Consider the following 27,911-nt stretch of genomic DNA (forward strand, 5'->3'; position numbering starts at 1 on the left):
ACGGTGGCCAGGGTGAGTGTGGGCTCAGTTTATTGGGCATGGGTCAGTCAGAGGCTGGGCTGGCCAGAGTTGGGTAGGGCAGCAGTTTATCTGGACCCCGAGAAACCCAGCTGGAATCCAGGGCCTCATCTGCTTCAAAGCCAAAGTCTTCCTCGACCTTAATCTGCAGGAGAGAAGGAACAAGGTGTTAATAGGCCTGAGAATCCAGAAAATCCCATCAGCTTCACCATTTTTGTTTTTGTTTTGTTTTGATTTTTAAAGAGACAGGGTCTGGAGTGCAGTGGTGCCATCACAGTTCACTGCAGCCTCTGCCTCCCAGGCTCAAGTGACCCTCCCACCTCAGCTTCCCAAGCAGCTGGGACTACAGGCACATGCCAATCATGCCTAACATGTTTTTTTCTTTTTGGTAGAGATGGGAGTCACAGTATGTTGCTCAGGCTAGTCTCAAACTCCTGGCATCAAGTGATCCCCCATGTAGGCCTCCCAAAGTGCTGGGATTACAGACATGGGCCACTGCACCCGGCCAGCCTCACCGTTCTTGTCTTCCTAGGCCAGTCACCTTCCTCCTCACACCTCAGAGCAATCCCAGTGTTCCTGGGTCCAGATGTTCTTCCGGCTTTCCTCCCCGCACTGGGCCTTCCCTTCCACCCCATCTTCTCTGATCCTTCCTTTGATCCTTCCTTCTTCTCTACTCCTAGCCTTGTCTAGCTATTTTTCCTTCTCCAGGTCTTCCTCCTTCCCTTTCCAACTTTGCCTCCTTTCACCCAAGCCTTTGCCCCACTTTTTCCAAATACTTCCCTGCCTGATCCTAGGCCTCCAACACATCCTGGTTACCTCCTTTCTTCAACTTTCCCCAGCCCTGGACCCCTCAGGGTGCAGAACCAAAACCCAAGAGCCCTGAACCTGACTCAGCCCAGCCCTGGCCCTAGCCCCTCCCCTTGAGTCCCCCCCTCCTCACCTGCACCGGAGCCAGCTCTGGGGCCCCGGTCGCTCCCCTTGAGTCCCCCCACTTCCTCACCTGCACTGAAGCCAGCTCTGGAGTCAGTGCAGTTCCCACTCGGCGTCCATCCCGCGGCACTCGCCGCCTCTTCCGCCCACTGGGCCCCTCGCCGGGCGCTGGGCTGCCAGGTTCCGGGGGTGCAGGAGTCCTTCTGGGCGGGGACAGTGCCTCTTTCTCTGGAGGCTCATTCTCAGCATTGCCTGGGGTGGGAGCATCCGTGCCCTGGCTGCCCTCATCCTGGCGGGGAGGAGGGGGAGGTAGGTGATGGCTGCGTCCTGGGCTCCCAGTTCCTGACCCTCCTGGAGACCCAACACTCACCTCTAGCACAATGGTGAACTGGCTGGCCCGGTAGTCATCCCCATAGGAGTCCAGCACCCTCATGAGGAACCTGCTCAGGGGGAGAAGCCACCAATGGACTCAGTTACCTCCTAGCAGCTGGGAAAAGGGCCACAAGATAGAGCTCAGCTCTCACCCCACTCAACACCAAAGCTGTCCTGGACCCAGACGGTCCTGAGCTCTGGCATTGGAGGCCTGGGAGCCACGCCCTTGACCCGCCTTGAGACCTCAAGCAAGACAAGACGACCATTCTGAGGCTGAGTTTCCTGCTCTGCAACGACGTGAAACCCTCACCTGGGCTGGATGTTGCAGTGGTGACACCGAAGTAGTGACACCAGACGATTTCTGTACTTGCTGTGATATCGGCACTCAGTAAACATTGATATGTGAGTTATCATTTTTATTGATCACTGAAGAGGGGAGTACAGAACGCTCCTAATGACCTCACCTCTTATCAACACCCCCTTCTCTTCTTTCCCCAGCCCCTGCCTCCAGAGATCCTTAGTTTTTTTTTTTTGTTTTTTTTTTTTTTGAGACAGAGTCTCGCTCTGTCGCCCAGGCTGGAGTGCAGTGGCCGGATCTCAGCTCACTGCAAGCTCCGCCTCCCGGGTTCATGCCATTCTCCTGCCTCAGCCTCCCGAGTAGCTGGGACTACAGGTGCCCGCCACCTCACCCGGCTAGTTTTTTGTATTTTTTTTAGTAGAGACGGGGTTTCACTGTGTTAGCCAGGATGCTCTCGATCTCCTGACCTTGTGATCCGCCTGTCTCGGCCTCCCAAAGTGCTGGGATTACAGGCTTGAGCCACCGCGCCCGGCAGATCCTTAGTTTTAAAGCTCTAATTGATGGGATGCTTCCCCCGCACCAGCGCCTGGGCAGGTTTGTTGTTTTGAGGTGGAATCTCATTCTGTTGCCCAGGCTGGAGTGCAGTGGTGTGATCTCGGCTCACCACAACCTCCACCTCCCGGGTTCAAGTGATTCTCCTGCGTCAGCCTCCCGAGTAGCTGGGATTACAAGCACCTGCAACCATGCCCAGCTAATTTTTGTATTTTTAGTAGAGACAGGGTTTCACCGTGTTGGCCAGGCTGGTCTTGAACTCCTGACCTCAGGTGATCCGCCTGCCTTGGCCTCCCAAAGTGCTGGGATTACAGGCGTGAGCCACCGCGCCCGGCCAGGATGTTTTTCACACAGACCTCATTGGTTCCACATGCACCGAGCGCCCACTCTGCCCTGTGTGCTGTTCCAGCGGCTGTGCCAAGGACACATCGGGTAACAAAGGTGCCTGTGCTTACAGAGTCAGGGTTGCAGGGGAGACAGACAATAAGCAAACCAGCCCAACACAACAGGTCAGAAGGTGGGAAGAAGGCAGGTGATACCGGGCTTGGAACTTCAAAAGGATGGTGGCGGACACCTCACCAAGCAGGCGAGGGAGCCGCGGAAGGAGCGGCAGAAGGAGCGGCAGGTGGAGACGCCCTGACGTGGGGGCCGAGTACACGCGCCTGGTTTTCCAGTGCAGGCAGGCGGGCGGGCGTAAGGGGCCCTCGGAGGCAGGGCCTGGTCGGCTGCTGCGGGACGTTCGCCTTTACTCCGAGTCAGCGGAGAGCCACCGCAGAGGAGCAGAGGAGGGGCCTGGTCTATCTCACATGTTAGAAGGACTAGTCCCACGTTTCAGATACAGCAGGCCTGGCGGGGCCTGAGAACTTGCATTTGCACCAAGTTCCCAGGTGGCACTGATGCTGCCAGTCCAGGGGCCACACTTGAGAGCCACAGGGCTGGGCTCCGGGCCAGCAGTGCGGAAAGCCTGATTCTCACTTAGCTGTCCTCAATTATTCAGGGAGGTTTTGCATACACAGATGCTTCCTTAACTCTCGCATGTTTTAACCTGAAAGGACGCTGATCCCTTTCATAAACTCTCCTGATCTTAAAAATCTTGGCTACAGGTCTGTAGTCCCAGCTACTCAGGAGGCTGAGGCAGGAGAATGGCGAGAACCCAGGAGGCAGAGCTTGCAGTGAGCCCACATCGCACCACTGCACTCCAGCCTGGGTGACAGAGTGAGACTCAGTCTCAAAAAAAAAAAAAAATTGACTAAAGGTACAAACAGGGAAAGGTGGGGCTCACCCAGGCTGTTTTAAAAGGAGACTTGGGGCCAAAAGAGAGGCAGGGAGGCCAGAGAGGAGTAATCCAAGCCAGAGGCTGTGTCCCCAGGCCCAGGTTGGTGGCAGAGGAGGAGTGAGAAGAGGCGGGGTTCTGGATGTATTCTAGGAGTAGAGGTGACGGGTTGTGATGGATGGATGTGGGGCTGAGAGAAACAAGCAAAGTGCTCCAGGCAGTGGGAGGTGGAGTTATTATTCCCTGACATGGGGTAAATGTGGGGGAAGGTCAGGGTTAACTTCAGATGCACAGTGGATAAGCAGGACGGCTGTGCGGCAGGCGGCGGACAAATGAAGACAGGACTCAGAAAGCTGTGGATGGAACTCAGAAGTCGGCTGCATTTAGGTGACTTTTTTTTTTTTTTTTTTTGAGACGGAGTCTTGCTGTGTCACCCAGGCTGGAGTGCAGTGCTGCAATCTCGGCTCACTGCAAGCTCTGCCTCCCAGGTTCAAGGGATTCTCCTGCCTCAGCCTCCCGAGTACCCAAGTAACTGGGACTACAGGTGTGTGCCACCTATTTTTTTTTTTTTTTGTAGTTTTAGTAGAGACAGGGTTTCACTGTGTTGGCCAGGCTGGTCTCGAACTCCTGACCTCGTGATCCACCCGCCTTGGCCTCCCAAAGTGCTGGGATTACAAGTGTGAGCTGCTGTGCCCGGCCTAGGTGGCCTTTAACGTGGTTGACCCGCATGACCCAGCTGCGATTCCCAGAGGATGGGCGTGTTCTGATCTGTCCAAGTCGGCAGCCAGTGGCTGCCCATGGCTGTTCCTAAGCACTTGGTGTGTGGCAAGAGTGACAGAGTTCTTATTTCAACTTAAGTGAAAATCTCACCCGTGGCCAGCGGCTACCGTGCTGGACAGCACAGGTGCGGACAGAGGAACCCTGGGAGCCGCAGGTTTCAGCTTTGGGGAAAGGAGGATGAACTAGCAAAGGCGGCCAGGAAGGAACAGCCTGAAAAGCAGGAGACCCCAGGCTGCCGGGTGACCAGGATGGCAAGAATGGGCTCCAGGGAAGAGCACATAGCCCTGGGTCACTGCGCCGAGCCTGAGCCGAGGACCGAGATGAGAACCGTGGTTGACTCAGCAAGGTGGAGCCCTTCCTACCAAGCTTGCTCCCATTTTGCTGGGACAGGGACACTGTGAGTGGCAGGGGCAGCAGGCACCGGGGCAGGTTTTGTGGAGATGCACAGTGGGAAGCTCCGGCCTAACCCCGCCACAACCTCATGATACTGGCACTGCCCTTAGTTGATAGGAAACAGCTCAGAGAAGGGACACTGCTTGCTTAGAGTCACACCACAAAAAAAAAAAAAAAAAAAAAAAACTTGCATTTTGTGCCTTCCATCGTGCTGTTCCCTCCCTTCAGGAGAAGCAGCCCCTTCCAGCCAGCCCTCCCTCAGTCCCGGCGCGCAGCCCCCTGCACCCGGCCCTCCCTCAGTCCCAGCGCGCAGCCCCCTCCAGCCGGTCCTCGGCCCTCCCTCGGTCCTGGGCCCTCCCTCAGTCCTGGCGCGCAGTCCCCTGGACCCGGCCCTCCCTCAGTCCTAGTGCTCAGCTCTCTCCTCCAAGACCGAACGCACTCTTCCTCCGTTTGCCTCAGGCCCCGGCCCTCATCTCCTGCCTCTCCTCTTTGTGGCTTGTGAGGGTTGGGCGGACGTGGGAGTGGGGAGAGACCAGAGGGACTGGGGGTGTCTGGGAGCCGGGGCTTAGGGGCCCAGAGGGGACGGAGAAGGGGTTACCTCCGCTCCTGCTGCAGCCTCCGAGTTATCCTCTGCACCTGATGGAGCCTGTTCAGGACCCGCTCGTTCACCTGTGGGGTGGGAACTCCCATCAGCTGGATCCCACGGCTCCCGTTCATTTGTTCAACGGATGTTTAATGGGGTATGTACTAGGCTCCGGGGAGACTGGTCAAAGACCATCGTGTGGGCTGAGGTCCTTCCACCTTCCCCTCCCTCCGGCTCCCCTCTCACCATGCCACAGTCCTGAGTGCCCTCCCGTGGGGGCCTCCCGCATGCTGTTCCTCTACCTGGACCCTCTCCCCAGCCGTCCATACGGCTCACTCCCCACTCCAAGTCTTAAGTCAACTGTTACCTGCTCAGAGACCCCGAACCTCCCATTAAGTCGAAACACACCAGGCCAGGCGCGGTGGCTAATGCCTTGGGAGGCCGAGGCGGACAGATTACTCAAGGTCAGGAGTTCGAGACCAGCCTGGCCAACATGGTGAAACCCCATCTTTACTAAAGATACAAAAATTACCCAGATGTTGTGGCGCATGCCTGTAATCTCAGCTACTCGAGAGGCTGAGGTCAGGAGTTCCAGACCAGCCCAGTCAACATGATGAAACCCCATCTCTACTAAAAAAAAAAAAAAGAAAACTACAAAATTAGCCAGGTGTGGTGGCGCATGCCTGTAATCCCAGCTACTCGGGAGGCTGAGGCAGAAGAATCGCTTGAACCCAGAAGGTGGAGGTTGCGGTGAGCCGAGATCACACCATTGCACTCCAGCCTGGGCAACAAGAGCGAAACTCCCATCTGAAAAAAAAAAAAGAAAGAAAAAGACCGGAGTTCAAGTCTCAGCTCTGGCCTGGCACAGTGGCTCATGCCTATAATCCCAGCACTTTGAGAGGCCAAGACAGGAGGATCACTCAAGTTTGACACCAGCCTGGGCAACAGAGTGAGACCCCAACACTACAAAAAAAAAAAATCATCTGGCCTTGGTGGCTGTAGTCCCAGTTCCTTTGGAGGTTGAGATTGCTAGAGCCCAGGATATTGAGGCTGCAGTGAGCCACAGTCATGCCACTGCACTCCAGCCTGGGCAACAGAGCAAGACCCTGTCTCAAAAAAAAATCTCAGATCTGCCACTGCTGAACTCTGAGCTTGGGTGCATTACTTAACCTCTCTGAGCCTTTATTTTCTACGCTAGTAAAATAGGAATAATCTATTCCTGGGGGTGGATTAAGAGCAGAGGCTCCAATTGAGTCCATTTGGGCCTTGGTGTCCATCTGTTAAGCAGGGTTTGGAATATGCCCCTGGCCTCTAGCCTCCCTCCTTACAGAACTTCCCAACACTGTCATCAAGAGTTGAGGCCAGGCCGGGCGCGGTGGCTCAAGCCTGTAATCCCAGCACTTTGGGAGGCCGAGACGGGCGGATCACGAGGTCAGGAGATCGAGACCATCCTGGCTGACACGGTGAAACCCCGTCTCTACTAAAAAATACAAAAAACTAGCCGGGTGAGGTGGCGGGCGCCTGTAGTCCCAGCTACTCGGGAGGCTGAGGCAGGAGAATGTGGCGTAAACCCGGGAGGCGGAGCTTGCAGTGAGCTGAGATCCGGCCACTGCACTCCAGCCTGGGCGACAGAGCGAGACTCCATCTCAAAAAAAAAAAAAAAAAAAAAAAAAAAGGTTGAGGCCAGGTGTGGTGGCTCATGCCTGTAATCCTAGCATTTTGGGAAGCCAAGGTGAGTGGATCACTTGAGGTCAGGAGTTCAAGACCAGCCTCACTCCCAGGACACACCCGCCGCCCGCCCTCACTCAGGCGTTGTTTCCATCTCCGGAAACATGATGGCTTCAGTTTCTCACTCTCCCAGTCCAGGCCTCCTCCGTGTGGTCCGCCTTCCACAGGGGGCGTGAGGAATCTTCCTTAACCCAGATCTGACTCCATCCCTCCCCTGCTCAAAACCGCTCCATGCCATGCAACAGAACATTAGTCCTGGAAAGGACTTGGTGTGGGAGAATATCTCATAAAAAGCTGTGAAGGTTTTTGTTGTTGTTTTGTTTTGTTTTGTTTTGAGACGGAGTCTTACTCTGTTGCCCAGGCTGGAGTGCAGTGGTGCGATCTTGGCTCACTGCAACCTCTGCCTCCTGGGTTCAAGCGATTCTCCTGCCTTAGCCTCCCAAGTAGCTGGGATTACAGGCACATACCACCACATCCGGCTAATTTTTTGTATTTTAGTAGAGACGGGGTTTCACTATGTTGGCCAGGCTGGTCTTGAACTCCTAACCTTGGGTGATCTGCCTGCCTCAGCCTCCCACAGTGCTGGGGTTACAGGCATGAGCCACCGCGCCTGGCCCACCCTCATTCTCAGCAAGGAGGCTGATGCAGTCATTCAGCCTAGACAGCTGGAGTTGGAGTTTGGCAGCCGTGGGTATGGAGGGAAGGAGAAGGGTCCAGAGACATGCAAGAGGCAGAATGAATGAGTCGAGAGGAGTGAATCCTGGCAGGGGTATGGGAGATGTGAAGAGCCTGGGCTTTTACCTGTGAGCGGTGCCACACATTGAGAGGCCCCCAGGAGACATCGGAGGACCCATCTGGGTTGTCAGGGAAGCTCCACGGGAGATGGCCCTTCCAGGGCCTTGGCATAGGGCCAGACACATAATGCATGCTAAATGAGTGAATATACATATAAGTGGAGGATTCCTTCAGCAAGCCAAGAAAGGCTGGGCGTGTGGAAAGGCAGAGATTGCGGGGGGCGGTAGTTTACGCCAGGGGACCCCAAAACAGGGGGATCCGCACTCACCTACCTGCTCGATCTCCCGGCAGCGCCGTCCTAATGCCTGGTACTTTCTGCGATTTAATTCCCGCTGGCGCCGCCGCCGACCCCGGGCTGCCTCTTCCTCTTCATCTCGCTCCCGGAGCCCTGAGCCCCCCAGACCCCCTGACACAAACTCCACTTCCGTCTCCAGCTCGCTCTCCAGGATGTGGCCCCCAAATAGGGGAGGCAGCGCCAACTCCGAGCCCGGCGGCGCTGAGAACTCCTCAAAGCCCACGGCTGCCATGGTCCTGAGGGGCAGGGAAAGGGTCAGGGGCCCTGGATCCTGGACTCCCAGTCCCTTCTCCCACTGAACCAGGAGCCCAAACCCCAGCCCCTTTTCCCTAAGACCTGGGAGTCCAGGCCCCCAGCCCCTCCTCCCTCAGACCCAGGGATCCAGGCCCCCAGCCCTTCCTCCCTCAGACCGTAGAATCCAGGCCCCCAGCTCTCCTCCCTCAGACCCAGGAGACCAGGTCCCCAACCCCTCCTTCGTAGCACCCACAGGGTTCAAGCCCTGACCCCCTCCTCCCAGGATCCAAGAGTCCAGACCTCCAGACTTTTTCTCTCCAAGGACCCAGGGAGTCCAAGCCCCAACCCTCAACCAGACGCAAGAGTCCTGGCTTCCAACCTCCTCGTCTCTCAGATCCAGCAGTCCAAACCCCTAGCCTTCTCCCTCAGGATGCACCAGTCCAGACCCCAGTCCATAAAAGGGTTCTAAGGTAAAGCAGTTGCATGAACTACAACCCCCATCAGACCTCAGTGTAAAAGGTCATATGGTTGCACACAATGCAGGTGCTGTTTTCTGGGATTCGCAGTTTTTCACAAGGGCTCAGCCACTTACCCTTCTCTCTGCTCCAATTCCATCTCCGCGACCTCCGGAAGCCCCGGGCCTCTTAGCTTCCAACCTCTTAAATCTCTAGATTAAGCCGTTCACAAAACTACTTGTCCCATCAGGCTCAGGGGCCGAGGACGGCGGGACGTGGCCCTAGGCCTTGTGGGAGTTGTAGTTTCCCGTTTCCGGCTTCGCTTTGGCCCACCCCGACGTCCAACCCGAATCCCTGCTTAAAGGCCTTGCTTTCTTGTCTAACGTCGCAACCAGTCCTCTGAGTTGCCAACGTCTTTCTTCTTGTCTCGACGCCCCGTCATCTGGCCACAGCAATTCTCCGCTTAGCAGGATTGGTCCACAGCGGGCCGTGAGTTCGATTAGCCCCTTTCCTCCTCGCTGCTTACCGCCTCTCTCCGCCTAGTGCCAGGTGCTAATAAAGTTGTTGTTTCAAACGCGGCCAGGAACATCGCGAGCGGGGACCAATCAGAGCGTAGCTTTACCTCTATAACGGCGCGAGCATGAGACGTCATCGGTGAGCGACGAACGCTGTGGGAAAGCTTATTTCCTAGAAACAGTGGTGCGCGGAGAGGAGAGGTGAGTGTGATGGAGACGAGCGGGGAGCGGGAGGCCGGACTCCTGGGTCTGGGAGAAGAAGTGTGTGAGGAGGAAGGCGGGCCTTTACAGCTTGGTTTTTTTTGTTGTTGTTGTTTGTTTGTTTTGAGACGGAGTCTCGGTCTGTTGCCTAGGTTGGAGTGCAGTGGCGCGATCTCGGCTCACTGCAACCTCCGTCTCCAGGGTTCAAACGATTCTCCTGCCTCAGCCTCCAGAATGGCTGGGATTACAGGCGCGCGCCACCACGCCCGGCTAATTTTTGTATTTTTAGTAGGGACGAGGTTTCCCCATGTTGGTCAGGCTGGTCTCGAACTCCTGATCTCTTGATCCGCCCGCCTCGGCGTCCCAAAGCGCTGTGATTACAGGCGTGACCCACCGCGCCTGGCAAGTTTGTTTGTTTGTTTGTTTTGTTTGAGACGAAGTTTCACTGTTGTTGCCCAGAATGGAGTTCAATGGCGCGATCTCGGTTCACTGCAACCTCCGCCTCCCAGGTTCAAGCGATTCTCCTGCCTCAGCCTCCCGAGTAGCTGGGATTACAGGCGCCCGCCACCACACCCGGCTAATTTTTTGTATTTTTAGTAGAGACAGGGTTTCACCATGTTGGCCAGACTGGTCTTGAACTCCTCACCTCAGGTGATCTACCCGGCTGGGCTTCCCAAAGTGCTGGAATTACAGGCATGAGCCACCGTGCCTGGCCTTTTACAGCTTGTTTACCTAAAAGTCTTAATATGCTCCTACCATGGTGTGGCCCTGGGGATGTGGCAGGAGCAAAAATTGTTCCCTGCCCTCTAAGAGCTTTGGTTGATGCCTGGCAGACAGGCTTTATCAAATAATTACTTCATTAATCACAAATGTGTGAAGTGCCTTACTGTAGACACGCAGAGCCTGCGGGACACGTATCACAAAGCAACCTCCTCTAGTCTAAAGGGGGCCTGTGGGTCAGGGAGGTGGAATGTGAGCGCTGAAAGCTGAAGAGATGCTGGGCTGCTAAGGAGTGAGGAGAGCCAGACGCGGGGGGTCACTCCTGTAATCCCAGCACTTTGGGTGGCCCAGGCGAAAGGATCGCTTGAGCCCAGGAGTTTGAGACCAGCCTGAGCAACACAGTGAGACCCCGTCTCTACAGAAAAATTTAAAAATTAGCCGGGTGTACTGGTGTGTGCCTGTCATCTCAGCTATCGGGAGGCTGAGGTGGGAGAACCGCTTGAGCCCAGGTGGTCGAGGCTGCAGGGAGCTATGATGGCGCCACAGCACTGCAGCCTAGGTAACAGAGCAAGACATTGTCTCAAAAAAAAAAAAAAAAAAAAGAAAAGAAAAAACAAAGCGAAGGAAAGAGCCACCGTAGTTACAAGGGACTCCTTGTACAAAGATCTGGAGGTGGGAAGAAATTGATAATGTAACCAACTCAAGTTTCTGCTACTCAGAGGCTAGAATAGGAGAAGTGAGGGGTGGTGAAAGTAAAGCTTTATTAATCAAATGGTCGCAGATGAGAAATGGCCAAGCTAATGTCTTTAAAAGACCGTTTCAAACTGTAGGCTGGGGAGAGGGGCTTAAAAAGGGGAACTCTGAATCGGAGGCATACAGGAATGGTGCTGGGTACAGGGTATGTGTGTCTTTCTCTGAAGGCTGTCTTGAGTCATGGGCCACCTGGAGCATGGGCTGGAATCATGTCAATAATGGCCAGGTTTTAGATTGATCGCCTTGAGGTAATCTCTGGAGTTTTGCAGCTGGGTTTCCATACGTAGTTTGTTTCGTGATTAGCCCCTGCGGCCAAGCGCGGTGGCTCACGCCTGTAATCCCAATGGTTTGGGAGGCCAAGGTGGGTCCCTCACTTGAGGTCAAGAGTTCAAGACCAGCCTGGCTTACATGGTGAAACTTTGACTCTCAGCACTTTGGGAGGCCGAGGCGGGCGGATCACAAGGTTAGGAGATCGAGACCACGGTGAAACCCCGTCTCTGCTAAAAATAAAAAAAAAATTAGCCGGGCGCGGTTGTGGGCGCCTGTAGTCCCAGCTACTCGGGAGGCTGAGGCAGGAGAATGGCGTGAACCCGGGAGGCGGAGCTTGCAGTGAGCCGAGATCGCGCCACTGCACTCCAGCCTGGGCTGGGCGACAGAGCGAGACTCCGTCTCAAAAAAAAAAAAAAAAAAAAAAAAATAGCTGGGCGTGGTGGCAGGTGCCTGTAATCCCAGCTACCCAGGAGGCTGAGGCAGGAGAATTGCTTGAACCCAGGAGGTGGAGGTTGTAGTGAGCCAAGATTGTGCCACTGTGCTCCAACTTGGGTGACAGAGCCAGACTCCATCTTTAAAAAAATAAATAAAGATTAGCCCCTGGAACTTCTAAGTAAGCACATGGATAAGCCATCACTGCAAGACAGTGTCTAGTGGGAAAGGCGGGAAACAAAGAATTTCAGAGTATGTTTTCAAGGCTAAAGGCAAGAAAGGAAAAAAAAAGTTTGCAAATGCATTTGGAATCTACACCACTTGGTTCCGGTAAGTCTTAGCAAGGTGGCGGTCGTAGGGGTGTGCTGTGTCTTACACAGGTCGGAGCTGGAGACTCGCCAGCGAACAAAACAAACTAAAGCACCTGTCGTCGTGGAGCCTGCACGCTACTGGGGTTCATAAAGAAGGACCAGGGTTTTCTGGGGGAGAATCATCGCCAGTAATAAGGAGGGACTTGGTCAGGGCAAGTTTTTAGGGAACCTGCTGTCCCTCCCCACAGGCCTCGGGATGTCCCTGGCAGACGAGCTCTTAGCTGATCTCGAAGAGGCAGCAGAGGAGGAGGAAGGAGGAAGCTATGGGGAGGAAGAGGAGGAGCCAGCCATCGAGGACGTGCAGGAGGAGACACAGCTGGATCTTTCCGGGGATTCGGTCAAGACCATCGCCAAGCTATGGGACAGTAAGATGGTAAGAGGACAAGAGGCGTTCCTAGCCAGGGGGCTCTAGACAGAATCTCCCAGAAGGGGGTGACACAGGCTTCTTTGGGAAGAGTCCTGGATTCTGACTCTCCCCTCCTTTCCTGCAGTTTGCTGAGATTATGATGAAGATTGAGGAGTATATCAGCAAGCAAGCCAAAGCTTCAGAAGGTGCTTCCTCCCACTCTGTGCCCTTCCCTATCTGCTGTGTCTCCTGCCAGGCCCCTAGGCTCCCTGGCTGCTTGCGGCTGGGTGTATCTCCCCCGCAGCCTTTTCCAGAGCCTTCTTTCTTGTTTGTTTGTTTGTTTCTCCCCACCCCCTTCCCTTTTCCACTAAACATATACTGCATTGCGAAGCTCATGCTTCTTACGTCCTTTCTGTGTGCTGAGCCTGGTCATGCTGGGACTTAGCTTGAGGGTTCCCAGACTTCACTGATGCACATGACCAGTTACAGGGTTTTTGCCACATCTATAAGCCACTTGTCCTATTATTTGCTTAACATATTCTTTGAGTCTGGGACTTTTTCTCTTAAATTTATCTAAGAAGGAAGCAAATTGCTACCATGAATGGAAAACTGGTATCATTTGCAAAGACAAAGTCACCGTATAAAAATAGACATACAATTATTAAAGAATCACCTAAAACCTTTTCTTACTTCCAAATTGAGAGAATACTAGCTTATCTCGTGAGTGCTCAGACTCACTCTTAGGAGGGCAGTCCTGTTACCATTCCTATTCTTTTTTTTTTTCCGTTTTCCTTGAGACGGAGTCTCCCTCTGTTGCCCAGGCTGGAGTGCAGTGATGTGATCTTGGCTCACTGCAACCTCTGCCTCCCGGGTTCAAGTGAGTCTCCTCCCTCAGCCACCTGAGTAGCTGAGATGACAGGTGTGCACCACCACGCCTGGCTATTTTGTATTTTTTAGTAGAGACGGGGTTTCATCATGTTGGCCAGGCTGGTCTCGAACTCCTGACCTCAAGTGATCCGCCCACCTCGGCCTCCCAAAGTGCTGGGATTACAGGCGTGAGCCACCGTGCCCGGCCTTCCCATTCTTCTTGAATGGAATTTGTTGACAACAGGAAGCCATGGGAGGTTTCTGGGGGAAGAAGTGTAGTGGGAGGGCAGAGTTTTGGGAGACTCACTGCTTACTTGCTTTAAGGTTTACCTGGGCACCCAGTTGAATTGCCCGGGTCTTTGCGCTCAACGTGCTCAAGGTCTAGTGGAAGAGGCAGGCCGGGTTCCAGACAGCTGTGAGTCACTGCTGGAGTCTTAAGGACTTAAAGAGCCTTTTGAGCATCAGGGTTAGGAACACATTCTGAAGCCACCCTGCTTGGGGTCAGGTCTGAGCTCTGCTGTCTACTGGCGGTGACATCAGACAGTTAGTATTTGTATGACATTTAAACACAACATCTTTTTGTTTGTTTTTTGAGACAGGGTCTCACTCTGTCACCCAGGCCAGAATGCAGTGGCACGATCACAGCTCACTGCAGCCTTGACCTTCTGGGCTCAGGTGTTCCTGCCTCAGCCTCCCAGGCAGTTAGGACCACAGGCATACACCACCATGCCTGGCTAATTATTTTTTCTTTAATTATTTGTAGAGATGGGGTCTCCCTATGTTGCCCAGGTTGCTCTTGAACTCCTGGGCTCAAGCAGTTCTCCTGCCTCAGCCTCCCAAAGTGCTGGGATTACAGGTGTGAGCCACTGTGCCTGGCCTCTTATTACTAAAGCACAAAGAAGGGTTTTCCAGAAACAGACATGGGGTAAGGGATGCTCTGGGGAGAGGGAACAGCATATGCAAAGGCCAAGAGGGGCCTTGCATGGTGGCTCATGCCTGTCGTCCCAGCACTGGGTGGCCAAGGCTGGTGGATCACCTGAGGTCGGGAGTTCGAGATCAGCCTGCCCAACATGGTGAAACCCCATCTCTACTAAAAATACAAAACAAGTTAGCGGGGCATGGTGGCGGGCGCCTGTAATCCCAACTACTTGGGAGGCTGAGGCAGGAGAATCACTTGAACCCAGGAGGCGGAGGTTGCAGTGAGCTGAGATCGTGCCACTACACTCTAGCCTGGGCAACAAGAGTGACACTCCATCTCAAAAAAAAAAGGCCAGGAGGAGTGGGTGTCTGGGGCACTGTGACCAGTCCTTTATGGCTGGATGAGAGGATGGGGTGGGAAGGGTGGGAGGCCAGACCGCAGAGTTGCTGAGTCAGCAGAGAGGAACTGGGCAGCTCCCTGTGTGCCAGGTGCTGTCCTGAGTACTCGGGTGTGGGTGTAGATAACGCAGGCACAGCACTGGTCCCTGCAGAGCTTCTGGAGTTGGGCAGGCCTTGAATGTCAGTCTAGGGACTTGGTCATTAGCCTTGGGGCTATGGGGAGCCATAGGAGGTTTCAGACGGACGGTCAGTTCCAGGGCAGGTAGGGTCAAGTCTAGACTGGTGTGGAGGGAGAGGGATTGGAGGCAGGAACACAAGTTCAGGGATGTCTGCAGATGTCAGCCTGTCGCCTGCTTTACTCTTCAACCCCTCCTTCCTGACCCCCTCCAGCCTCGTCCTCCGCCTCCTCCAGCTGCAGGATCTGGGAGGCAGACGTCAGCCTGTCCCTGGTTTACTCTTCAGCCCCTCCTTCCTGACCCTTCCCAGCCTCATCCTCCGTCTCCCCCAGCTGTGGGACCCGAGAAGGGGTAGGGATTTAGATCCTCACACCCATGCCACTCCGTGTCCTCACAGTGATGGGACCGGTGGAGGCAGCGCCTGAATACCGCGTCATCGTGGATGCCAACAACCTGACCGTGGAGATCGAAAACGAGCTGAGTGAGTGCTGGGGGCAGGCGGAGACAGCCCCCTGTGACGCCCCTCATGCCCCCTCCCTTCCCCACGGGCCTTTCCCAGGGTCCTGCCGCTGAGCCCAAGCTCAGATCGAGGTTCACCTGCTGTAACGGAGTGGTGTAAGTAAGAAGGAAGTGCGTTCTCCTTCACGTATGAGTCTGAGCGAGCACTCGGGGACGGCGTGGCTCCCTCGCGTATGAGTCTGAGCGAGCACTCGGGGACGGCGTGGCCGCTTGGCTGCCTGTAAGGCCCCAGCCCTTTCCATCTTGTTGGTCGGCCACCTGCCTCGTGGTGCGAGGGGACTGCCCCACGTCCAGCCGTCGCCTCTGCATTCCCACCAGCAAGGCACTTCTTTTTTTTAAGAACATGTCACTGCAGCTCACATTTTACAGACCAGAACTAATTCCCCTGGTCACACCTAGCGGTAAGGGCGGCTGAAAAATGGAGCCTGTATGCTGGTGCCCGTATGCCAGGCTGCAAGCCAGGGCTTCAGTTACTAAAGGAAGAAGGGGACGTGGGTGTTAGGGCCAACCAGCAGAGTCTGCCTCCCGTCTCACCTGACACCCGCCTGTCCCGTTTACCCTAGACATCATCCATAAGTTCATCCGGGATAAGTACTCGAAGAGATTCCCTGAACTGGAGTCCTTGGTCCCCAATGCACTGGATTACATCCGCACGGTCAAGGTGAGAGCAGAGGAGGAGCGGTGCTTCTGCTGGTGTGAAGGTGCAGGCAGGGCTCACTCTCGGACCCGCCCCCAGAGGCCTCGGGGTCTGGAGGTGAAGGAGAGGAGTGGACGGAGGCTCAGTGGCCTGCTCTGCCCAGGGTGAGAGGGACGGAGCCTGGATGGGACTTTCTCAGGGCTCCCCTCGTACCCCAATCTCCCGAGAGGGCTTCCCCGCTGGCCTGACCCGCGCTGCTTCCGCTGTGGTCGGAGCCGGTGGCATTGGAGTTGACATCCGAAGGTCGACACAGGGCAGGCACGCGGAGATTTGGGGGAGAGAGATGTGTTAAGTATGGAGAGCCGGAGAGGGAACAAGCGGGGAGGAAGTGAGGCGGGGAAGGAGGGGACGCGGAAGAGGTCGGATCACACTGAGCCTTTGGGTCTTATGAGAAAGCCAAGGAAGGGTTTCGGAAAAGAGGGGCGGATGCAGGTGAGGGCAGGGAGAGGAGGCGGTCCCCACGTGTGTCCAGGAAAGGATCAGGATGGTGGTGGGGGAAGCCCCCGCAGGGAAGCGAGGCCGCGGGTTTGTGCTCCGACTTGACACAGGCAGAGGCTTGTGAGGCCGCGGTCTTCCCAGACGCTGCTCTGCCCAGGTTCCGTTTCCAAAGCAGAGCAGACGGTGCGGATGCTTCAGGCGGTGGAGGCAGGAGAGGCCCCCAGTGTAGAGACCCTGACTTTCCCAGTGTCCCCGAGAAGAGACCCGAGTAGGTGCAGGGCCAGAGAGGCTCTGAAGCCTTCCTGAGTTCCTGAGCCTCCCCTGTCTTCTCTGCTCGCGCCCAGGAGCTGGGCAACAGCCTGGACAAGTGCAAGAACAATGAGAACCTGCAGCAGATCCTCACCAACGCCACCATCATGGTCGTCAGCGTCACCGCCTCCACCACCCAGGGGTATGTCCGCTGGAGGGAGGCGCCGGGCCCGGGCCAGTGGGACTGGGGATTAGGCTGAAGCTACCCACGCAGGTGGGCATACACACACAGGCGCACACACACACACACGCGCACACACACAGAACTGAGAGGGTGGGTGCTGGGCACCAAGCAGGCGGGAGACCCAGGAGGCTGGGCCCACCCGCCCCTGCAGGCAGCAGCTGTCGGAGGAGGAGCTGGAGCGGCTGGAGGAGGCCTGTGACATGGCGCTGGAGCTGAACGCCTCCAAGCACCGCATCTACGAGTACGTGGAGTCCCGGATGTCCTTCATCGCGCCCAACCTCTCCATCATTATCGGGGCATCCACGGCCGCCAAGATCATGGGTGAGGCCCTGGGCTGGGTCCCATGGAGCGAGGCTCTGCTGACACTGTGATCTGGGGGAAGCTGCTTCCCTTTTCTGTAGAATGGGGACTTTGGCACCTGGGCCTCAGCACCCCGTCTCCCTGGACGTGACAGAGGTCAGCCAGCCTGGCACACAGCAAAGCCTCGTCTGGGAGAAACACTCACCCACAGCTCCTCCTCCCTCCCCTGTGCCGGAAAGCCAGAGATGACCACACCCAGGCCCTGTTGTCAGGGGGCTCCTGGTTTGGTGAAAATGGTTCCAAAACACAGACATCCCTGGAATGGGGGTAGTGTGGCTTAGCACAAACGTGGTGGTCAGTTGCCTGTTGGGGGCCTCCTCCCTGCACCCCAGGCCAGCTGCCCTCCCTCTCTGAGCCTCCTTTGCATCTGCCCCTTGCGGAATGGGCCAGGTCGCCCGCCTGGCAGGGCCACCGAGGAATCCAGCCAGAACCTCACGTAAAGGTGCTTGGCACATGTCGAGCCCCCAGGCAGATGTGCGCACCCCCGCCTCCCCCGCTTTCTTCTGACCGCCCCTGTCCTCCTCCCACCGCAGGCGTGGCCGGCGGCCTGACCAACCTCTCCAAGATGCCCGCCTGCAACATCATGCTGCTCGGGGCCCAGCGCAAGACGCTGTCGGGCTTCTCGTCTACCTCAGTGCTGCCCCACACCGGCTACATCTACCACAGTGACATTGTGCAGTCCCTGCCCCCGGTGAGCCCACCGCGTCACGGCCCCTCCCCCGGCTCCCCTGGAGCCTTCCGCCTGCCCAGACGGCCTGAGCAGCCACCCCCACCATCTGGCCCAGCTGACAGTAGCACTCAGGAGCCGGGGACAGGGTAGCATGGGATGTGAGAGCCAGGGTTCTGCAGCACACCTGTCGGGTGACTGTGCGCAAGAGGCGTGAGTGCCCTGTGCCTCAGTCTCCTCCCCTCGCAAATGGGAGCACAGCGCCTGCTTCACGAGTTTGGGCGAGGGCTCCATGCAGACGAGGCCCTCACAAGGCAGGCCTAGCTCACGACAAGCAGCGTCGGGTTAGCAGCTGCTCCGAAGGCCACCGTCACTGGAAAGACACGGAACCCCTGAGGGCTGCTGTGCTGGGGACTATAGTTTATAACAAACTAACATTAGCCACAGAGAGAGACACAGGAGGAGCAGGAGAGGTCACCAGCCTCGGAGGGCGATGTGTCCTCTCCCCGCAGTCAGGACACATCGCCCTCCCGGCATCGATGCCTGACAGCACACACAGGGCCGCCAGCCTGGCGGGGCGCGGTGGCTCACACCCGTAATCCCAGCACTTTGCGAGGCCGAGGCGGGAGCATCACTTGAGGCCAGAAGTTGAAGACTAACCTGGGCAACATAGTGAGACCCCAACTCTTTTTTTTGTCTTGATTCCAATGGGATTGGAAACACCCTGTCTCTACAAGAATAAAAAACCCGGTGTGGCAGCGCTTGCCTGTCATCCCAGCTACTTGGGAGGCTGAGATGGGAGGATACTTTGCGCCCGGGAGGCGGAGGTTGCAGCGAGCCAAGATTGCACCACTGCACTTAAGCCTGGGCCAGGGACGCTTGCCTGGGCCTTGGTGTTCAGTCTTTATTGTGGCTCTGCTGTGTAGACACAACTGTGTTGCCGTGTGGCTGGTCTGTCTCCAGGTCAGGTGATGCCCCATAACTCAGAGCCCCCACGCTGAACCACGTGGTTGGGCTTTCCTGCGTGGCCAGCCCCAGGCACCCTAAACCACACTGTGGCTACCCCAGGGCCTCAGCCAGTAAGGACCGCCACCCAGGACCCCCGGGCAAAGGCCAAACCTCTTCCTGGGCAAGGCGAAATTCTCTGCCACGCGGAGCCGCTGCCAGTGTTATTCCTGTGACTGTCATCTTCAGTATCATTTGATTCTGTGGCAGCGAGTTTCACATCATCCTCCTGATGTCTCCTAGAACACAGGTCATCTCCCTTCAGTGGCACAGACCATGAATTTCAGTGACACAAAGACGGTGGTTTTTATTTTAATCACTGCATACTTATTTTTATTGAATAATCTCCCATTCGTGGTAATGAAATTAAGCTGTCTAAACAGGTTTGCAGTTTTTAAAAGCAGACTAAAAGAAAACATTGACGACTGGTTATTATCAGAAGGCATTTTAGTCATAGCAGTGGTGGGAAAACGCGCAACAAGCAGAGCTGGCTGTGAGTGGAGCTTTGGAAACATTTGGTGATCTCATTGAGTCCTCACAACTCTCTCTCTTTTTTTTTTTTTTTTTTTTTGAGACGGAGTCTCGCTCTGTCGCCCAGGCTGGAGTGCAGTGGCACGATCTCGGCTCACGGCAAGCTCTGCCTCCCGGGTTCACGTCATTCTCCTGCCTCAGCCTCCGAGTAGCTGCGACTACAGGTGCGCACCACTACGCCTGGCTAATTTTTTGTATTGTTAGTAGAGACAGGGTTTTACCGTGTTAGCCAGGATGGTCTCGATCTCCTGACCTCATGATCCGCCCGTCTCGGCCTCCCAAAGTGCTGGGATGACAGGCTTGAGCCACCGCGCCCGGCGAGTCCTCGCAACTCTCTTTCTTTTTTTTTTTTTTTTTTTTTGAGACGGAGTCTCGCTCTGTCGCCCAGGCTGGAGTGCAGTGGCCGGATCTCAGCTCACTGCAAGCTCCGCCTCCCGGGTTCACGCCATTCTCCTGCCTCAGCCTCCGAGTAGCTGGGACTACAGGCGCCCGCCACCTCGCCCGGCTAATTTTTTTGTATTTTTTAGTAGAGACGGGGTTTCACCGTGTTAGCCAGGATGGTCTCGAACTACTGACCTCATGATCCGCCCGTCTCGGCCTCCCAAAGTGCTGGGATGACAGGCTTGAGCCACCGCGCCCGGCGAGTCCTCACAACTCTCTTTTTTTTTTTTTTTTTTTTTTGAGACGGAGTCTCGCTCTGCCGCCCAGGCTGGAGTGCAGTGGCCGGATCTCAGCTCACTGCAAGCTCCGCCTCCCGGGTTTACGCCATTCTGCTGCCTCAGCCTCCCGAGTAGCTGGGACTACAGGCGCCCACCACCTCGCCCGGCTAGTTTTTTGTAGTTTTAGTAGAGACGGGGTTTCACCGTGTTAACCAGGATGGTCTCGATCTCCTGACCTCGTGATCCGCCGGTCTCGGCCTCCCAAAGTGCTGGGATGACAGGCGTGAGCCACCGCGCCCGGCGAGTCCTCACAACTCTCTAAGGGAGATCCTGTCTCTCCTCTGCTCCTTCGCCACCCATTTCACAGATGAGGGAACCGAGGCACCAAAAGTCAGACTTGTCTGAGACCCCGCAGGCGGTGGAGCTGGTCTGAGTCTGGACAGTCCGGCCCAGAGCCAGGGTCCCTCCCCTCGGGGTCGCTCCCAGCATCCTCCACCTCCCGTCTCAGGCGCGTCTCATGCTGTTGTTGTGAGGGTCACAAGTGGGGGCCTAGAACACAACCAGGAGGCGGGCGCGGTGGCTCTCACCTGTCACCCCAGCACTTTGGGAGGCCGAGGCGGGCAGATCATCTGAGGTCAGGAGATCGAGACCATCCTGGCTAACACGGTGAAACCCCATCTCTACTAAAAATACAAAAAAATGAGCCAGGTGTGGTGGCGCACACTCACAATTCCAGCTACTTGGGAGGCTGAGGCAGGAGAATCGCTTGAACCCAGGAGATGGAAGTTGCAGGAGCCAAGATCACACCACTGCCCTCTAGTCTGGGCGACAGAGTGAGACTCTGTCTCAAAAAAAGAAAAAGAAAAAAACAGAAACATAAGCAAGACAGGCTCTGGGACAGACAGGCCTGGGTTCAGGCCTGGGTCCAGACCCTGCTGTGTCCGACTGTGGCAAGTGACCTCAGGCTCATGGCCCTGTGCCCTGCCCGGCCTCCCCCAGGGATGGGGAGAACAATAGCACTGATGGACAAGGCCAGGTGGTTGTTTCCTGGCCCCACCCCCCAGGCCTGTGTAGGGTTTTTTTTTTTTTTTTTTGGTTTTTTCTGTGACTCTTTAGGTCAGGCACTGCTACTGGAACACACCCAGGGAGGCTGGCAGGTCGCCCCATCCTGGGAGGAGGGAGAGCGGGCAATAGAACCCAGGACTGTGGGCCTGGGGCTCGGGGCTCCAGCCGCCTCACTGCACTCCTGCCATCGCCACCGCCTCACAGCCCTAGGCATGTGGGTTAAACCTGCCCCAGGGAGCCTGGTGTCTTGTCACCAGGCCTCTGCCTCCTCATTTGCCCATCTCACATCAGTCCAGGCACAGGCCATAGACATCACAGGCCTGTAAGGGAGGCCAGGGCTGGCCATTGCTGCACTGCGGCTGACAGCTGGGCTCTGTTTGCAGTCTGGATTGGAACCCTGGCTCCATCACCTGCTGGCTGTCTTCCCGGCCACATGACTTGAAGCCTTGGTTTCCACATCTGAAAAGGGGGTGCAATGATCACAGCAGCCTGATATTTGCATATTTGATGAGATGATCCGAGGGGCATACTTAGCACGGGGCTGGCATCCAGGCTGAGCGCACTCCCCCCCCCCCCCCAGTGTCTCCACAGTCACCACTGTCCTCGTCGTCAGCGTGTCTTACTGTCATCCTTACCTGACTCTGCCACTTACCAGCTGGGACGTGGCTCTGTGCCCTGCCCTCATCCCCTCTTCCTGTGAAGTGGGAGCTAGGAGCACACGCCTCGAGAGCCCACGGGTGGACAGCCCCCTTCCGGGACCCAGGGTAGAGCTGGAGGAGAAGTGCCCGTGGTTGCTTTGCTATTACCTCTATCTGTCTGTCTCACACAGATTCCACCCCCGTTTTCCATTGCTCCAGGATCTCCGGCGGAAAGCGGCCCGGCTGGTGGCTGCCAAGTGCACGTTGGCAGCCCGTGTGGACAGTTTCCACGAGAGCACGGAGGGGAAGGTGAGGAGGGGAAGGTGATGGGGGGAAGGTGAGGGGGGGAAGGTGAGGGGCGGCCGGGCGTCTTTTCCTCTGGGCCTGGAGTGTCTCTGCGGGGAGAGTCCTCAGCAGGGAGCCCACCCCAGCAAGCACTGTCCACCAAGGCAGAGGCAGTGCTTCTGCCCACCCTCCCTGGGGCAGGCGCCCTTTTCCCAGTGGGTTCGTTTCCTAGGGCTGCTGTTGGAAAGTAGCACAAACCTACTGGCGTAAAACAGTGCAGGTTTGGCCGGGCGCGGTGGCTCTCGCCTGTAATCCCAGCACTTTGGGAGGCCGAGGTGGGCGGATCATAAGGTCAGGAGTTTGAGACCAGCCTGGCCAACATGGTGAAACCCCATCTCTACCAAAATTAGCCAGATGTGGTGGCACGTACCTGTAATCCCAGTTACTCAGGAGGCTGAGGCAGGAGAATCGCTTGAACCAGCGAGGCAGAGGTTACAGTGAACTGAGATTGCACCACTGCACTCCAGTCTGGGTGACAGAGCGAGACTCCATCTAAAAGAAAAAAACAAAACAAAACAAAACAAAATAAAAAAACAGTGCAGGTTTATTATCTGTGGTCCTGTAGGTCAGGAGTCTAAAATAAGTTTCACTAAGTTGAAGTCAGGGTGTCAGCCCGGAGGGTTCCTTCTAGGGGAGTCAAGGGATAATCCATTCCCTTGTCTTTCCAGCTTCTAGGGGTCACTGGCACCCCTTAGCTCGTGGCCCTCCCTCTGTGTGCGGAGCCAGCTGCATAGCACCCTCAGAGCTCTCTCTGACCCTGCTTCTGTCTCATATCTGGCCTCTGTTTTTGTTCCCCCCTCTATGTTAAGGGCCCTTGTGGCTATACTGAGCCTACTCAGATGGTCCAGGATAGTCTTCCCAGCTCACAATCCTTAATATCCTTCTTAATCTCTTCACGTCCCTTTTGCCCTGTGAGGTGACATTCAGAGGTTCTGGGAATTAGAACATGGACCTCCTTGGGCATGTGTGTGTTGGTGGGGGTATAATTTGTCTTCCGCACCAGGATCTGTCCCCGCTGCAACAGGGGATGTTATTCAAGTAATTATTCAGTTACTTTCTGTCTTCCTTGGTAGACGTACTCGGGAGAGGAGACACATTTTCTGTCTTGTGAACTGTCGTTTGCCAAGCACCCAGCCTGGCCTGGCGTTCAAGTGTTCCGTGTCCCCCTCTTCTCCTTTCCCTCTCCCCATCTCACCCCTGGTCTGGGTGTGGGGGTGCAGCTGTGAGTAGCACAGACAGGAGCCCTGCCCCGTGGCAGGGACATTCTTGTTGGGGCCGGGTCGAGGAGACAGTCAACAGGTGAAATCTGTCCTGCGTCTAGCGGTGCTAAGTCAACACTAAGAAGAAAAAGAAAGGGGGTTGGGGTGGGGGCGACATTAGGTGCTGATTTACCTGGGATGTCAGGGAGGACTTAGAGCCCTGAGGAGGTGAGGGTTTAACTGGGACGTCAGGGAAGACCCAGGGCTCTGAGGAGCTGAGGGTTTAACCCAGACCTGAGTGAAGCCAAGGAGCAAGGCACATGGATACTCGGGAGAAGAGTCTTCCAAGCAGGGGGAATGACCGATGCAAAGGCCCTGAGGCTAGAGCGCAGCGAGCCCTGGAGGAGAGAGGGGAGGCCCTGGCGGAATCCAGGCGCAGGCAGCATGGAGGCTGCGCATCCCGGGGCGAACGTTGGCTGCAGTGGAGGGGCTGAAGGGGGCCAATTTGGTATTGGTTCTGAAGGAGTCGTCCCCGGGGACCTGCGGCGTGGGAGAGAAACAGTGGAGTCAGCTGCCCGGCTCTCGGGCATTGCCGTTTGCTTGTACCGGGAGAAGGAAGGCAGATGGTGGAAGGCTGGGGAGGAGGACCAGAAATTCTGTTTAGCCCTGTTATACCTTTGAAGGGCCTGTTAACGATCCCAATGTCAAGGAGACAGTTGTTTACAGGGTACAGAACCCAGAGGAAGGCTGGGCATGATGGCTCACGCCTGTAATCCCAGCACTTTGGGAGGCCGAAGCGGGCAGATCACGAGGTCAGGAGTTAGAGACCAGCCTGGCCAACATGGTAAAATCCCGTCTCTACTGAAAATACAAAAAATTAGCCGGGCGTGGTGGTGGGTGCCTGTAGTCCCAGCTACTCGAGAGGCTGAGGCAGGAGAATCCCTCGAACCCAGGAGGCGGAGCTTGCAGTGAGCGGAGACCATGCCACTGCACTCCAGCCTGGGCGACAGAACAAGACTGTATCTTAAAAAAAAAAATCCCAGAGGAGAGGTATGAGCCGAGATGAGGCCATCCGGTTGTTGACAGAACTGAAAACCCAGAGCCCCGGAGCAGGGACGGAGCCCTGGCGTGGGCGGTCTGTCTGCCCCGGAGCGGGGAGGGAGCACTGGCGTGGGCGGTCTGTCTGCTCGGGGGACAGGCGGACGGGGGACAGGCGGACGGCGGACAGAGGAGCCCTGGCGTGGGCAGTCTGTCTGCTCGGTGGACAGGCGGACGGCTGACAGAGGAGGTCTGGGTGGGCGGCGCACGTGAGCAGCTGCAGGACCTCCCCCTCGCCCTCCCCAGGTGGGCTACGAACTGAAGGATGAGATCGAGCGCAAATTTGACAAGTGGCAGGAGCCCCCCCCCGTGAAGCAGGTGAAGCCACTGCCTGCGCCCCTGGATGGGCAGCGGAAGAAGCGAGGCGGCCGCAGGTGAGAGGCCCGGGGGTCCAGTAGGCGTGGGGGTCATGGAGAGGAGAGGCCAGCGTCCTCCTCCCAGCTGACTCCCTGGCACCGCCCGCCCATCCGTCCCCAGGTACCGCAAGATGAAGGAGCGGCTGGGGCTGACAGAGATCCGGAAGCAGGCCAACCGGATGAGTTTCGGAGAGGTCAGACTCCCCCAGCGCCCTCCTCACCCCCACAGGCAGCCAGCCGCCACCGCCCTCTGCCTCCTGCCACCGTCCCTCCTCTCGTCCTGTGGCCCTGGCTCATGTCTAGGGTGCTGTACCAGCCTCTTCCCTCATCCCCCAGCCTCTACTCTCATTTCCATCCATTCAGCCCCAAAGTGACCCTTGTAACCCTGGGAGCCTGTGTCTCCCGCGCTTAGAGCCCTGCAGCTTCCCATCGCCCCGGGCTCCTTGGCTGGTTCCTCCCTGCCCAGAGGCTCCGCAGTGCCCTGCTGCACCGCCGCCCGCTCCCGGGCCCCGCCAGTCTCCTCTGTTATCCCAACGTCATCCGCTTGGTCCTGCAAGACCCAACTCAGAGGCCACCTCATCCTATGAAACCTGTTCTGGTTCCTGACACCCCCCAATCCACACGAGGAAGGAAGGAATGGCCTCTCGACTCAGCTCACAGAGCAGTGCTAGGACCCAGCCCCTCTCAGGCTCCCCAGCATCCCCCGCTTGTGGGGGCCCTCAGGCCTCAGCCGGGCCAAGTGGGTACCTGAGCAGGTGCCCGTGGGACCAGCCGGCTGGTGACTGCTAGGCTTCCAGCTGGTCGAGGGGGTGCCTCAGTGGCTGGAGGGCAGGGCCTGGTCACTGAATTGCAGGGTGCCTCCCCTTCCTCCTAGATTGAGGAGGACGCCTACCAGGAGGACCTGGGATTCAGCCTGGGCCACCTGGGCAAGTCGGGCAGTGGGCGCGTGCGGCAGACGCAGGTCAACGAGGCCACCAAGGCGAGGATCTCCAAGACGCTGCAGGTATGGGCCAGACCTGGGTGGGGCTGGGGACCGAGACACAGGGTGGGGGGAGCCCAGATCGCAGCCTCCCTGTCCTCCCCACAGCGGACCCTGCAGAAGCAGAGCGTTGTGTACGGCGGGAAGTCCACCATCCGCGACCGCTCCTCGGGCACGGCCTCCAGCGTGGCCTTCACCCCACTCCAGGTACCTGCCCTGGGCCGGCTCTGTCCCCAGCCCCAACACCTTGGCAAGGCCCCTTGCCCTCTGCCCCTGTGAAGCCGGCCAGGATGAGTCCCCTCACGGGGCTGTCGTGGAGGGCGTGGTGACGAGGTATTCAGAGGACGTAGACAGCTCCTGGCACACAGGAAGAAGTTAGCAGAGACGAGACGCCAGTGCTGAGCAGTCCTCATGAGCACGGACCGCTTTAGAACCAGGCCCACAGCTGTGTCCAGGGCATCCAGTTCCTCTCTGTGGGGCTGTGAGCTGGTTACACTGCTCAGCCTCCAGGCCTTCCAGTTGAAAATGGCCAGGGCGGTTAAGGTAACCTCAGGACCCCACTCGAGAAAGTTCCCGGCTAGGTGAGCTTGGATGTCACGTGTGGGTCCAGGCCCCAGCCAGTCAGCAGTGAGTGGCGTCGAGCATGGCAGTCACCGCATCGTCGGAGCCTCGGTTTACCATCCACAGAGCAGGGCGAGCCTGCACGTGGGGCCGAGACAGCAGCGAGCTCATTTGCTCAGTCCGCGGATGTCTGTGGAGCACCTACTGAGTTCCATCGGTGTTCCCAGCTCTGGGAATGAAGCGATGAATGAGAGAGACAAGTTTTACCTTCAGGGAGCCAGTGGGTGGCCGGGCACAGACAGCTCAGTAGGATGTCTAATGTAGTAGAAGGCGGAAATGCCAGGGAGGGGAGGAGGTGGGAGGTAGGAGGTGGGACGGGGGACTCTCATTTTGGAGCAGCCAGGGAGGGCCTCTTTGAGAAGATGAGGCCAGTGGCCGTGCCTTTCCAAGCCTCCCCTCCTCCGCCATGAGGTGCTCAGGACTGAAAAGAATGCACAGGAAGCACTTGGCACTGGGCTCACCACTGGAGCCCAATGACTGGGTCCTGTTATTTTTTTTTTAGAGACAGGGGCTCGCTCTGTTGCCTTGAAAATATTTAGGAAGTGCCAGCCAGGTGTTGGCACCCATCGCTGGCCACTGTGATCGTCGGTGGTGTTGGTGTGATTTGTGCTGGGACCTCGGGCCAGCCACGTCCCCCAGGGACTCAGTTTCCTCATGCAGAAACTGGGCAGGATTGGCTGTTCTCAAGCGTCGGTTGTTTTTAGCACCCCTGAGGAACTTCATACAAATCTAGGCGCCCTGGTTCCTCCCCAGCCTCTTCCCCGAGACCCACTGAGTCAGAACCTCCCAAGACAGGGCAACTCCAGGGACAGGCAAACTGTCTCATGCCCACCCAAGGCCTGAGTACCATGGGGAAGGGCCTGGGGGGCTCTGATGGGTCACAGTTGGGGCCTTCTCCTCACCCAACCCACCATCCTGTCTCCCTCACCTGCCCAGGGCCTGGAGATTGTGAACCCACAGGCGGCAGAGAAGAAGGTGGCTGAGGCCAACCAGAAGTATTTCTCCAGCATGGCCGAGTTCCTCAAGGTCAAGGGCGAGAAGAGTGGCCTCATGTCCACCTGAATGACTGCGTGTGTCCAAGGTGGCTTCCCACTGAAGGGACACAGAGGCCCAGTCCTTCTGAAGGGCTGGGATTGGGGCTGGCGGTTCTGGCAGGGAGAACCTGCCCTGCCACCGGCCCCAGTGCTGGGCTCCCCAGGGAGGAGGCCTTGGAAGAGCCCGGCCTGGCCTCCCCCAGGACCGAGGTCACTGCCTGGTGTGGGCTAGAGCCGGTCTTCATCATGCCTTGTCTGTTTTATTTTAACTGAGAAAGGAGATGCTTTTTTGAAAAGAGTACAATTAAAAGGACATTATCAAGATCTGTCCTTGGGGAGTGATCATTTTTCAAACAGCTGGGGCAACTAGAAGAGTCAGAGCTATGGAGTTTTGAGAAAAGAGCTTTCCCTCGGCTCCAGGCGGTGTCTAGGCGCGCTCCCTTCCCCGTTACTTTCTCGTCATGGGATCCCAGAAGGAAAAACCCTCTCCAGTGTCCTGGACAACCTCAGTCACTTCGATAGCAAACGATGTG

The 27,911-nt window shown here is 56.8% G+C and overlaps 2 protein-coding genes and 3 long non-coding RNA genes across 10 annotated transcripts; 1 reads left to right on the forward strand and 4 right to left on the reverse strand.

Moving 5' to 3' along the window:
- Nucleotides 1-13: 13 nt before the first annotated feature.
- TFPT (TCF3 fusion partner) lies at nt 14-9,243 on the reverse strand. Of its 6 annotated transcripts, none has more exons than XM_005590278.4 (6): nt 8,844-9,243; nt 7,995-8,253; nt 5,215-5,285; nt 1,319-1,388; nt 1,019-1,237; nt 14-163 (listed from the first exon to the last, which is right to left on the reverse strand). In XM_005590278.4, exons 1-6 carry the CDS (start codon nt 8,864-8,866, stop codon nt 44-46), a joined length of 762 nt encoding a protein of 253 aa, XP_005590335.1. In that variant the 5' UTR covers nt 8,867-9,243; the 3' UTR covers nt 14-43. The 6 variants fall into 6 exon arrangements, with proteins under 6 accessions (XP_005590335.1, XP_073880777.1, XP_073880780.1 ...); XM_074024676.1 differs by having other exon boundaries at nt 5,215-6,006; XM_074024679.1 differs by having other exon boundaries at nt 7,991-8,253.
- A 116-nt stretch (nt 9,244-9,359) lies between these two features.
- PRPF31 (pre-mRNA processing factor 31) lies at nt 9,360-27,700 on the forward strand. The gene is made up of 14 exons (XM_005590276.5): nt 9,360-9,422; nt 12,157-12,341; nt 12,460-12,520; nt 15,072-15,155; nt 15,757-15,854; nt 16,673-16,779; nt 16,973-17,142; nt 17,715-17,872; nt 21,966-22,055; nt 24,635-24,762; nt 24,866-24,938; nt 25,619-25,747; nt 25,832-25,930; nt 27,281-27,700. Exons 2-14 carry the CDS (start codon nt 12,165-12,167, stop codon nt 27,404-27,406), a joined length of 1,500 nt encoding a protein of 499 aa, XP_005590333.1. The 5' UTR covers nt 9,360-9,422; nt 12,157-12,164; the 3' UTR covers nt 27,407-27,700.
- Nucleotides 15,804-18,221, reverse strand: LOC135968579 (uncharacterized). The gene is made up of 3 exons (XR_010583478.2): nt 18,036-18,221; nt 16,044-17,437; nt 15,804-15,941 (listed from the first exon to the last, which is right to left on the reverse strand). It is a non-coding gene; the product is annotated as an uncharacterized lncRNA (long non-coding RNA).
- LOC141409145 (uncharacterized) lies at nt 18,327-20,976 on the reverse strand. The gene is made up of 3 exons (XR_012427989.1): nt 20,772-20,976; nt 18,968-19,092; nt 18,327-18,508 (listed from the first exon to the last, which is right to left on the reverse strand). It is a non-coding gene; the product is annotated as an uncharacterized lncRNA (long non-coding RNA).
- Nucleotides 21,120-23,835, reverse strand: LOC123570367 (uncharacterized). The gene is made up of 5 exons (XR_012427987.1): nt 23,585-23,835; nt 23,171-23,428; nt 22,462-22,583; nt 21,761-21,878; nt 21,120-21,567 (listed from the first exon to the last, which is right to left on the reverse strand). It is a non-coding gene; the product is annotated as an uncharacterized lncRNA (long non-coding RNA).
- Nucleotides 27,701-27,911: the final 211 nt, after the last annotated feature.

The sequence above is a fragment of the Macaca fascicularis genome, chromosome 19 (assembly GCF_037993035.2).
Source record: "Macaca fascicularis isolate 582-1 chromosome 19, T2T-MFA8v1.1".
In the NCBI taxonomy this organism is placed as follows: domain Eukaryota; kingdom Metazoa; phylum Chordata; class Mammalia; order Primates; family Cercopithecidae; genus Macaca; species Macaca fascicularis.